Source organism: Anopheles stephensi, chromosome 3, assembly GCF_013141755.1.
Source record: "Anopheles stephensi strain Indian chromosome 3, UCI_ANSTEP_V1.0, whole genome shotgun sequence".
Taxonomy (NCBI): domain Eukaryota; kingdom Metazoa; phylum Arthropoda; class Insecta; order Diptera; family Culicidae; genus Anopheles; species Anopheles stephensi.
In genome coordinates this window covers 41,490,909-41,502,959 of record NC_050203.1, presented here as the reverse complement: position 1 = coordinate 41,502,959, position 12,051 = coordinate 41,490,909, and the positions used below count along the sequence as shown (strand labels likewise).

The 12,051-nt window shown below is 45.8% G+C and overlaps 3 protein-coding genes across 5 annotated transcripts; 1 reads left to right on the top strand and 2 right to left on the bottom strand.

The window, feature by feature from the left end:
* The first annotated feature begins 401 nt into the window (after nt 1-401).
* Nucleotides 402-10,630, top strand: LOC118512266 (transmembrane 9 superfamily member 3). The gene is made up of 8 exons (XM_036056446.1): nt 402-997; nt 1,081-1,276; nt 7,670-8,157; nt 8,241-8,407; nt 8,478-8,703; nt 8,804-9,012; nt 9,075-9,305; nt 9,391-10,630. Exons 1-8 carry the CDS (start codon nt 893-895, stop codon nt 9,533-9,535), a joined length of 1,767 nt encoding a protein of 588 aa, XP_035912339.1. The 5' UTR covers nt 402-892; the 3' UTR covers nt 9,536-10,630.
* Nucleotides 3,300-4,627, bottom strand: LOC118512284. Its single transcript, XM_036056507.1, has 2 exons — nt 4,116-4,627; nt 3,300-4,031 (listed from the first exon to the last, which is right to left on the bottom strand). Exons 1-2 carry the CDS (start codon nt 4,165-4,167, stop codon nt 3,553-3,555), a joined length of 531 nt encoding a protein of 176 aa, XP_035912400.1. The 5' UTR covers nt 4,168-4,627; the 3' UTR covers nt 3,300-3,552.
* On the bottom strand, nt 4,769-7,480 carry LOC118512282. Of its 3 annotated transcripts, none has more exons than XM_036056504.1 (3): nt 7,300-7,480; nt 6,856-7,238; nt 4,769-4,829 (listed from the first exon to the last, which is right to left on the bottom strand). In XM_036056504.1, exons 1-3 carry the CDS (start codon nt 7,469-7,471, stop codon nt 4,821-4,823), a joined length of 564 nt encoding a protein of 187 aa, XP_035912397.1. In that variant the 5' UTR covers nt 7,472-7,480; the 3' UTR covers nt 4,769-4,820. The 3 variants fall into 3 exon arrangements, with proteins under 3 accessions (XP_035912397.1, XP_035912395.1, XP_035912396.1); XM_036056503.1 differs by lacking the exon at nt 4,769-4,829 and adding an exon at nt 5,905-6,799; XM_036056502.1 differs by lacking the exon at nt 4,769-4,829 and having other exon boundaries at nt 5,892-7,238.
* Nucleotides 10,631-12,051: the final 1,421 nt, after the last annotated feature.

The following is a 12,051-nucleotide window of genomic DNA, read 5'->3' as shown; positions in this document are numbered from 1 at the left end:
TGAGCGAGCGAGTGTAATGATTGCCGGTAGGCCGGCCATGCATGAAAACGGACAATCCAGTGCATTAAAGTTCGTTCAGGCCGTCTACATGGACAGAGGCGCAGTGATAGGAAGAAGAATGGTAAGACCGAAGATAACGGTTTGGCAGTCGGTGATGTGCAACTGTCTACGGTTTAGCACGGTATAGCACTGCAAAACAATAAGAGCGTCGAACAAGCATATAAATAGCAGCAGAATTTCTCAAAAGAATCAATAATATAAAATCAAAAGGAAATACGAAAAAAACGGTAGCGATAGTGTGGATACCTTCGCAACATTCAAATCGTCACTGTGCACACCTTGGTGATGGTGCAGCTGTCAAAAGGAGAAATCAAAATGTCATCGCTTGACGATCCGTCCCTACACACCTTGGTTTCACACATCGGTTTCTGTGTACGTGTTTTTCGCCCCGATGTTTTGCGACGGGCTAGTAAAAGTTTGCGAGTGGTTTTATTCAGCGAGCAAAGTAAATAGAAACGTTTTCCGCCACTTTCCGAGCGTATCTGCGTATTGCATCGATTAGGGATAGTGCTGCTAAGCTGTTGGTGCGCCCGTGCGAGCGGCATTCCATCGTCATCTCACAGCCTTCCGAAAACATTGCCGGAACCCCACATATCGCTTGCTGGCCGACTCGGACGGATGCGATGTGTCAGTAGCAATCTGGGGTTCTTCGTCGCGCTGGGCCGCCTACTGATGCTACCAAAACAAAACTTTCCGTCGTGGTTGTTCCGGTTCCAGCGGCAATAGCTAGCCTATGTCGGGCGGTGCATCACTATCACTGGTTAGAGCACAGAAACCCAGCTTTGGCCATTCGGGGCAGTAAGCAGCAGATCGTACGTAGAAAAGCTAAAAGATGAAGTCGTCCTATCGAGCGGTCGGTGGTGGTTGGTGGTATGTCGTAGCGGTCGTTGCCTCGCTTATTGTCACCTACGTCGCGGCAGACGAGCATAATCATATGGTAAGAATGCTGGCCTGGACCTTTCGTTGTCGCAGGACATCCGCGTTATACGTTTTCCGATTCGCATATGTTTTTGTTTTTAGTACGAAGACCATGAGGAAGTTGTGCTATGGATGAATACTGTCGGCCCGTACCACAACCGGCAGGAGACGTACGCTTATTTCTCGCTCCCATTCTGTGTCGGTGCCAAACAATCGATCAATCATTACCACGAGACCATGAGTGAGGCTCTCCAGGGAGTTGAGCTGGAATTTAGTGGGTATGACATCGATTTTAAAGGTAAGGAGTAATTAAATTCATTCGGCCATTCTAAGAGATGGAAATCAAACTCCTCTAAGCTCCCGAGTGTTCAATCACACTGAAGGAACAATTGATGGTTTCTGCCCATTACACTTGAATTCTAACTCTTGAGCTGATCTCTTTGTAAGGGAATGTAACCCGATGACAAAATGGTTTCGGGGTTGCATTTTGTCCATTTCAATGAACAACTTTAGCACTACTGCTAGGCTAGTAATGTTGGTGCGCAGTCTCTTTTTAATTTCGTAATTGGTCACTTAAAATTCCATCGTGTTGCGCTCCGGTTCAATGTCATGCGGTCCTGAGTTATAAATTCATGCGCAACGAGGCTAAAATGAAAAAAAAAAAAAAAATTCCTGTACGAAACGGAAAGAATGAAGCGAAAAATATTTCTAGAATAACATTCACCGCCATAGGACGTAGAGATGCTGTGTGCTGTCGTTGCTTTTACTTGGCTATGCGTTGACTCACATTTTTCGACATCTTATGCTTAGGTTAAAATTAGTAGTGAAAAAGTAAAACATATTCACGTTGTGTGACACACATTTATTTATTTATTTATTTATTGATAAGTGTGACACACATTTTAACCAAAATTTTATTTTTTGGACATGGACATGTCGAGTGATATCGAGGATATTTAAGAATATCGAATGTTCATTATTCCACTGGGTTAATTCTGTTCTGTGCCAACCGGTCATGCTACAGCCCAAGGAAACTTCTCCACTCAAAATACCTGCCGCGACGGACGAAGCTGGGACTGTGTAGAACATTCATAACCCTCTTACTCATATACGCCCCTGAGACATAGACTCAGTCCAAAACTGACGAAAGCCGCTTTCGAAAAGAAAATGCTCAGACGGAATTTTTGGCCCCGTATGTGTGGACAATGGAGGAGTAGCTACAACGACGTGCTCTACGAGGTGTACGATGATCTCACCATTGTGCAGCGAATTAGACTTACCCGGCTCCGGTGGGCTGATCACGTCATGAAAATGACACCGGACAGCTCGGCCCGTAAAGTCCTCTCTTAAGATAGAGGAGGCATGGCAGACCCAAATTGAGCTGCCACAACGGCCGGGATAATCAATTGGAAGACGACGCCGCTAGACCGTGAGCGATATCGATGACTGTTGCAGCAGGCCAAGATCGCGAAGCGGTTGTAGCGCCCGATAACTAACTCTTTCTGTTCATTCTTCCACACGGTCGGACCGGGGATTAAATCCCTTCTAAACTCAGGTCGTTGAGCCAACAAAACATATTTCCCTGGATGATTCGACTAATTGTTGATTGATTTATACTCATAGCAGTATAATTGAGTACGAATACTTGTTGAATACTTGTTTCTCTCCCGTGGTTTGTTGTGGTAACAATCGTTTTGAAGGGTTTAACCAATTCATTGAAAAAATCGAAAATATTTTTCAATGAAAGATCCTGGCAGTTTGCTAAAAAGGAGAAATCAAGACAATCAGATTGACATTCGACATATGGCTCTCAGCTTTCGGCTCACTAAACTAGAGGTTGCGATGTACAAGTGAAATACCTCGACAGAAGAAAAAGAAGGCGAATCACAATTCTAGAATTCTGAGAGAATTTTTTATCGAGTTTGGTACCCGGTTTGCCCTTTGCCTTTGCCTGAATTCGGGTTAAAGTTCAAAGGCAGTCAAAGCTTTCCTCTATCTACAAAGAAAGAAGGAACTGTTGAACATGAGTGAGCGATTCTCGATGGATCTTCTTATCTTAAGAAAACAGGAAATTCGGTTCATTTTTTTTGAGCTATATAGTAGAATAAATTGTGTTGTTGCAAGCTACAAAACTTGCAAGCATTGTTTGAATGGTTTTCATTTACAATTTATGTTCGATTAATTTGGATTTTGCCCAATCCTACAGAAATCTCTTATTTGCCGAGCTATAAGCACAGTTTATCTATTTTAATTGGCAAAGAACATTAAATCTCTTATTATTCACAAGAACATTCAACTCTTGCAGAAGTGTTTGGCGCAAGCCGGCATTGAACCGGCACCGGTACAGATCTCGGTACAAACATGCAAACAGTCACAGTTGTCATTCGCAAATACCGATACAATGTGTTGACTGGCGATAAGAATCGGCCCTACACATGCTTGAATCGTGTTCCCCAGCAATGTTCGCTATCGTACAATTTATTTATTTAAAGAAAGTTGATCGCACCGGTGCGATCTGTGAAAACATGAGTTGTTTACAGTTTTATTAAACAATCGAGATTGAGAGAACAGAGCTCATCGAGCCGCCGCCGCCGCCGCTGCTAAGGCAAACAGGATGCTCAGGCAACTGCTAAACGTCACTGCACCTGCTCCATTGGAAGGTTTCTTGGTGGTGGAAGTTACCTGCCCCGGTTGCTGTGTAGTTGTGTTGGGAACCGGCGGATTTTGCTCACAATTGTCGGTTGTGCAGGTCGAGCAGCTGGTAAGATTCACGCTGCTGACCCAACCACTGCAGAAGGTGGTGTTGAGAAAGGTGCATCCCCGACCGTAGCCGCGCAATCCCGTGTCCGTATTGTTCGGATTGAGCCGTGCAGCTTCAAACCGATAGCACTTAAATTCCGTCCCGTTGCCCTGCGTTAGGGTCGGATTGTCGCCCTTGAACGCTTCATGGTTTGCGTTGACGATAGTAGCATTGCACTCCTGTATTTCACCCATCTTTTCACACTCGTCGAAGCTTTTCGAGCTGAAACAGTTTCGACATTTTAGCGCCGCACCTGGAACGAAGCCAAACATGGGGAGACGTTAAAGATCACTCATAGAAATCGTGCACAAAAAACCATATTCTGCGTCCAACTAACCGTTTCCCACCACTAGCACGAAAATGAACGCAACCACCGTGTAGGACTCCATTTTCTGTCTGGAACTCAACTTTATGGGACACCCACCAGATCGTTTGCAATTGTAAATGCAACTGCACCGAGCTGGGCGCTAGCGTGGCACTATTTATATCTTTGCCATCGTACGGGTGCTTATCATCAGACGAGCTAATACAGCAGCTCTCCGCGGTACAGGATCCGACTGGCTTTGATAGGGAGCGTGTTTGAATTGGCCGACACTCTTGGATACTGTTGAAGGTTAGATTTGCGCCGTGACTCATGCAGTTTAAACTGTGCTACGGGTGTGAAGCGATGCATCGGACGCTTATGTCCTGTTGCTTATGACGCCTCATATCCTCATTTTCTTAAATACTGTGGCAGCCGTTACATTTATTCAAAATCATAGCACAACTACTTCCGCAACCGTTTCATTGACAAATGTGTCTCTTCTGCTTAACACTATCATTTGATGGACGGATCAGGCCGGGGAACTCATTTTCAATCGATTAACTTTCCAAGACACGTGAATCATATACATTGTGCGGTTTGAAGTATATTAGCACACGTGTGTTGTTTTTAACTAGTTCAAGTGGTCGATAGAGTGCGCAGATAAAATGTGCAACATTTGTTGTAAGGTGTGTTGTATGTGCAGCATGTTACGGATGGATGTACAGTGCATTCCTTTGGCTAAATCAGCTGGAAAATGGTTTGAAACGACAATGAATTCGGTTTCAAACCTGAATTTTAAATCATGATTCTATGTAATACAGGGTGCGCAGTATTGGGATCTGGTCTTAAGTAACCTACAATCTCTCTGGAGAAAAGATCCTGAGAACACGGATGCGCCAAACATTTAAAAATCGATCCGTATGAAGGGTGATCGCTTTCCTACCGCCATGCTCTATCAGGAAGCGTTGTAATAGTGATGGGCCTATCGGGTCGGAGCCATCCGTAAGCGATCCGGAATCGTTCGGTCGACTCGTGGGTGTAAAGAGTCCGGGTCGATCAGGGGGCGCAGCGAGTTCGGATCGACCCTGTGAATTCTACGAGTTAGATCTAATCCATGGGTCGCTCGTAAATCGTTGCACCTACGGGACGAACTCGACTCCAGGTTAATCGGTAAAATATATAGGTTAATCCGTAAATATATGGGAACTTTACAAATCCGCTTACCTGAAGACATTTCAGACACCTCCATTTTTACAGTTGGTTGCAAGTGGCATATTAAATTAAACTGCGCGTTTTATTTCAAATGTTTCTCCTTCTTCTTCTTTGACTCTGCACTCTCAAGAGGTCTTGCATAACCGGGGTCCCTGGCGAAGCTTATCTGAACCTGATATGGTCCGCCAGATGGGTGGAACAGATTCCAAATTTGCGCGACCGAGGATTCTGGATGGCAAAATTCTTACTGGCAAAGTAATACTGCGGTCCGGTGGCCGATGCGATAACGGCGCCGGTCTTCACACGGCAGGACCGGAGTTCAAATCCCATCCAGACCGCCTCCCCGTGCGCAGGGCTGACAACTTTGATACGGGTAAAATCAAGCCACAGAAAGCCAGAAATGTCAGGCCGAGACCTCTCGAGATTGTAGTGCCAAGGAAGAAGAAGAAGAAGAATACTGCCGAATGCACAAGATCGATCCCCGCACGATCAAGACGCTAGGTCTCATCAGAAAGCCATTTGTTTTGGTTGTCTATCTTGTGGTCTATCACTCCCCTCGTCGGTCATGTCCACCATAGAGATACAACTCGATCTATGTGCGATTAATATGTGATTTATGAGACATGAAAAGTTTGGCCTCTCAACCGGACGCCACCAACCGAAATCATTCTCTCGTTTATTCGTAATAACGTTTTCGTGCTTAATGCCGTTTGATATGGCTTTTATACTTAATTGTATTTGTCCAATCGGGATGCGATTTTTATTCTCCGTTGAATCCAGCCAGGCAAATCAAAGTTTGAGTTTTACATCACTTGTTTAAGGGAACTATGCTTGACTCATTGGTTAAATTTACGTACTTTGTTAAGGAAGGAAAGCGAAAGATGAAACTGTTCTTTAAGAAAACGCTGTTAAGTGTTGATGGGATGCTATCTTAATAACTACAAAGATAGCTGCATTTTGCTAGACAAAGTTGAATATGTCTCATGGTTCAACCAAATTTTACGATGATTGGCGTGCAGCAGTTTGAAAGCTGGCCTTAAAATGGATTCCGTAATGTTTAATGGGACTTTGGAGGACCAACTTCTTTCCCAAGGATCGCTCGTCAGCCACACGTCATTATTGCTGACAAGGAAGATTTTGTCCAAATATTTCTGACTCTCCAGCATTCCTTAACTTTAGCAGAAGGATTACACAAATTTGGCCGTATGTTGAGGCGTATGTCATCTCACCCTAGTGTGAACATCCAAAAATGTATCATAACACGCACGTAACAGTAGACGTTGATCTAGAACTATCTCTTCTAGATAGACTAATTTAGTTTCAAATGGGTTTCAGTACAAACATACACCCGAAAACGTTCACCATTTTTTCTTTAGTGAATAGGCTATGGGATTCACATAGCTGCTCTTCTAGATCATTGTTTAAAGATTGCAGTGCACAAACTTCCCAGCAATGTCATTGCTACCATCCAGTTGAACGAACCATCTACTGCACCAGCTCGGTTGCTATTTGAGGAAGAACAGTTTTTGTTGTTTAATTTAATTGCGGCGCTATGACTAACCTCCATCGGTGCCGCAGTGTTGCAGTTGTTCCCGGTGCAAAGCGTACAGGCAGCTCTTTCACTCTTTGCTTTTGCCCACCCAGCACACAGGTCTGCCGTGGTCGTTGTGCATCCTTTCGCGTAGAACACTTGCTTCGCTTCACCGTTTCCCGCCGTGGCGGAAAGTGTAAAGCAACGGTACGGCACTTGACCCGCTGCCGGTAAGCTTCCGTCCGGTGTTTGCGGATGAATCATGCGCAGCTTGCTCACGGTCGAATCAAGCTGCTCGGGAGAGCATGGTTCGGATTTCGAACTGTTTTGACACTGGGCAGCACTTACGAGGCTCCAGCAAACGTTACACTGGACGGGAGCGTTCGTGGCCTGCGATCCTGATGAAGCGTGTGCTGGAACAGGGAAGAGGTGTTTCAGTTTGGTTTTTTTTATCTAGTTTTCCCGGGGACGTACATTCCTCCAGTGCTGTGATGGTTGGAACCAGCGCTAGCAAAACTTGTAACACAAAGGCAGCTGTTGAGTAAGAACCCATCGCTTTGGGAATGAACCGAACCGCAGCTAGATAGATGAGCGGCCTAACAGAGACTTCCCATTTTCTGAGTCCGTCAATCTCTTTTGAAGACATTTCTCGGATGCCCAATTGGAAATGGGGTAACAATTAGGCTAGGGGGAACGAATACTAATAATTGTCTCGCGCTTCTAATGTATTCATGGTCGTGTGCTTCAAATCGTCTCTTAATAGCCTAGCACGTGCAGTGCAAATTATCTCCTATAATATTACTTTAACAATTTAAATGTAACGTCTGTTGGGTTTTTTCTCCAGATGACATAAGCCCAACGGAGATCTGTATGGTGGATCTGTCCGAGGAGAAGCACAAAGCGTTTGTATACGCCGTGAAGAACCAGTACTGGTACCAGATGTACATCGACGATCTGCCCATCTGGGGCGTGGTAGGAAAGGAGGAAGACAAGAAGTACTACATCTACACCCACAAAAAGTTTGACATTAGCTACAATGGCAAGCAGATCGTGGACGTCACGCTTACGCCGGAGCGCAAGGAGCTGCTGCGGGTTGGGGCAAAGATCAAGTTCACGTACGAGGTGAACTGGAAGCCGAGCTTGGTCAAGTTTGAGGATCGGTTCGACAAGTATCTTGATCCAAACTTTTTCCAGCACCGCATCCATTGGTTTAGCATCTTCAACAGCTTCATGATGGTGATATTCCTGGTCGGGCTGGTGTCCATGATACTGATGCGTACGCTGCGCAAGGACTACGCTCGCTACAGCAAGGACGAGGAAGCGGATGATATGGTGAGTTTCGAAAACTGGTGAGGTTATCGCCCGATAAATCTTATTCATTGTGGTGTTTTTTTTGTGTGTTTTGCGATGCGCAGGAACGTGATCTTGGCGATGAGTACGGGTGGAAACAGATACACGGGGACGTGTTCCGGCCAGCGTCGAATGTGATGCTCTTTTCTGCCTTAATCGGTGCCGGCTATCAACTAACATCGGTCGTGCTGTGTGTGATTACATTCGCAATCTTGGGCGAACTTTACACGGAGTAAGTATTGTGTGGAGCAAGGCTTGAGGCTGTTTTCCCCCTAATTATTTGACGATACTTCTTCAAACAGGCGTGGATCGATGCTGTCGACGACAATTTTTGTGTACGCAGCAACGTCACCCATAAACGGATACTTTGGAGGATCGCTGTACGCGCGAATGGGAGGCAAGCAATGGATAAAGCAAATGCTGATGTCCGCCTTCATCGTGCCAGCGCTTGTCTGCGGCACCGCTTTCTTTATCAACTTCATTGCAATCTACTACCATGCCTCGCGAGCCATTCCCTTCGGAACGATGGTAATGTGGGGGGGGGGGGGGGGGGGGGGGGAAAGCCTTTGCTGTCTAAGAGACAATTTCCAGTTTAACACCATCCTGCGTGTGTTTTCAATTCTTGCAGGTTGCTGTAACATGCATCTGTATATTCGTCATTCTACCCTTGACACTCATCGGAACAATCGTTGGCCGGAACTTGGACGGGCAACCGGACTATCCGTGTCGGGTGAATGCGGTTCCGCGCCCTATCCCCGAAAAGAAGTGGTTTATGGAGCCGGCTGTGATTATTCTTCTGGGAGGAGTGTTACCGTTCGGGTCGATATTTATCGAGATGTAAGTGAACGCCTGCACATTCCCCATTGCCACGTGAACCATTCTGCCATTGCTCCTTGCAGGTACTTCATATTCACCTCCTTTTGGGCGTACAAAATCTACTACGTGTACGGTTTCATGCTGCTGGTATTCCTGATCCTCATCATCGTGACCGTGTGCGTCACGATTGTGTGCACCTACTTCCTGCTGAACGCGGAAGATTATCGATGGCAGTGGACCAGCTTCATGTCAGCGGCGTCCACGTCCATCTATGTGTATATGTATTCATTCTACTACTTTTTCTTCAAAACGAAGTAAGTGTCCTTTTGAAGATGTTTCCTCCGGGGTTCGGATGCTAAAATTGCTAACCCCTGCTTTTTTTTCTGTATCCCTTTCCAGGATGTACGGTCTGTTCCAGACGGCGTTCTATTTCGGCTATATGGCCCTGTTTTCCGGTGCGCTCGGTATCATCTGCGGGACAGTAGGGTACTTCGGTACAAATCTCTTTGTGCGAAAGATATATTCCAATGTAAAGATTGACTAAGCAACTCCTTTCCCACTTCTCATCGGTGTATCAACACACACACACACGCACACACCGGCCGATAATCGGCATCCTTGAGAGCGCGTCGTAAGGATTGGCATTAGCGAACCGTATTTTTTTGCTGATGACACTTCTTATTTAAAAGCGGCGCGATGAGCGTTATAAACTTAACACCTTGAAAACCTTCCGCAGTTCGTGCTTTAGTTTAACGTTCTACCATCTAATATCTAATCAGCCTGTCCCGACGATGTACGATGATGGCAGGTGGAACTGGAAGGAATATATGTATGTGTATTGTGCAAAACCAGGTGTGTTAGTAGCTGACTGAGCTGATTCGAATCGCAATATGACAAAGAGTCGAGCTTTTTGTATGAGGTTAAAGTGTCCGGTGTTAGAAACGCGCCGGACGGAGCAAGGCAGCATTTGTAACAGGATGTGTGTGTAACCGTAATTTCGTGCTAAGGTGTGTCATGCGGACAGATCGCCGGCGGGATACGGTGAACGTATATGTAACCTTTATTGAACAGCAATCAGTTGCGTAGCGTATGTTTAGTTCGAAAGCGGCTATCGGTGTTGTACTGCGCGCTGGGCGGAGGAGCTGGCGGTGACTGTACTGAACTCTTTGCACTTGATTGCGGTGCACTTGGCGCTGCAGAATCAAGCGCACTTCTTATTTATAGTCATACAGGGCACAGGGATAGTGGTGAAGACGTGACTGGCCGTACCGTAAGTGCTGATTCGTTCTGTTCTAAGCCCGCGAATGGCGCGCATTCTATGTTGCCTTATTCAATCTAATCCTTTGGTTAACAATCAGCTTACTTGGACTGTGTATTAAACCGATCGTCGTCGGACAGAGAGCGAGAGAGAGAGAGAGAGCGCGAGAGAAGAAGGCCACGGGGTGATGTTGTACGAGCTAAACGAATACAAACCATAACACCTTCTCTTACCACCTGCAATGAAGTTTGCTACGTTCCAGTATCGCAGTATGTAAAATTATGCTTTTGTTTTTATTTTGAACCAGAGGATTACATAGCTTACTGAAAATAGAACTGAGCATGAGTATCGATAGGAAGGGTGAATCCTCCGTAAACCAAAGTGGCAAAGCAAGACTTCGGCGTTGAATTGATGAGTGAAAGAAAGGCGGTGCATTTGGATTCACTGCAGAATGGTTATTAGTGGAAGGAGTCACCAAACAGTGGAACGGAAAAGGGAGAATGGGAAGCAAGATGCAGCCGACGATGGGCTCGATCAGTAAGGATATACAACTGCTCGAAGAAGCCACACAAAATATTTCTAGCTGTCCAGATTCTTTAAAATGGAGTTCGCGAAAGATCCTGGCAGCTTCCACTGATTCAAAAATGTATGTGCAGAGTACTCATCCTTTGGAAGGCTCACCTTCAGAATTACGCTTTGGCAGACGCCTGTGCTCAACCGGTTTAGATGACTTCAGTAACCTGGCCTGGACTGAAAAGAAAGCGAAAAAAGTAAGTGAAAAGCGACAGAAAAGTAAGTAAACAACTTTTAAATTGTTCCTCTTAGAGATCCTCTTAATATACTTATACTCTGTGTGTCGACTCGCAGCCGTCACGTAGTTTCACGAAGCGAACAAGGCACGAAGTAAAGGAGCGTTAAAGTAGAAATCTTCTTTCAGATGCAGCGTCTAAAAATGATCCTATCTTGCGGAAGAGATGAAGCGTTTTTTCTAAGTAGTATGGGTATATGTACGTCCGTTGGTCTCGGAGGCTGATGATAAGGAGAGCGATCGATCCGTCGATCGTACGCACGCAGCCGTTCACAAAAATCCTATCGCAGGATCGGAGAGAGGATCCACGCCGGAAACTCTCTCCTATGTGCTCACGCAGTTGACAAGCGATATGAATGCACTTATCGCTCCAGAAACGCATTCGAAAGCAGGGGTTTCGCAATGATGATACTCGGTTAATCGAACATCGTTATGTTCGATAACCACCCTGAACGTACCTACAAAATTTGCTGATAGATACCAAGTGTATAAGGTTGGAAGCAAATTCATCACCAAGCATATTTGTTGTGCTCTTTTGTTAGACACCCTTAAAAAATCTTAAATAAGAAGCTTTAATTGAGGGTTTCCTGCAAAATTCGCTTGGTTACTGTCCAGGGGAGTTGGATGGTGGCCACATCGTCGTTGGATGTGTCTGGAGTCGCGATCGTCCCAGGGTTGTACTTGATGGAGCGGAGATTCGTGGAAGGGTCTGGACTGGGCCAGGTGGTGTTACAGAGTTGAGGTGACTATTGCGTTAATGGAGCTGGCCGGAGACGACCTTCGTTGGCCAGTCGATCTGCCTTCTCGTTTCCGTCGATTCCAGCATTACCCGGATTATTGGAGGTGATGAGCGGATGCCGTCTAGGAACTGTACGTCAAGGGTCTTTAGAGAGGCCGTGTTCGAGGTCGGTCAGAACACTGGCACTGTCGGTGAAGCTGACGTTCGGAATGTCGGTCCGTAGTCCTTCGTCGACGGCAAGTAGTATGGCTTTGG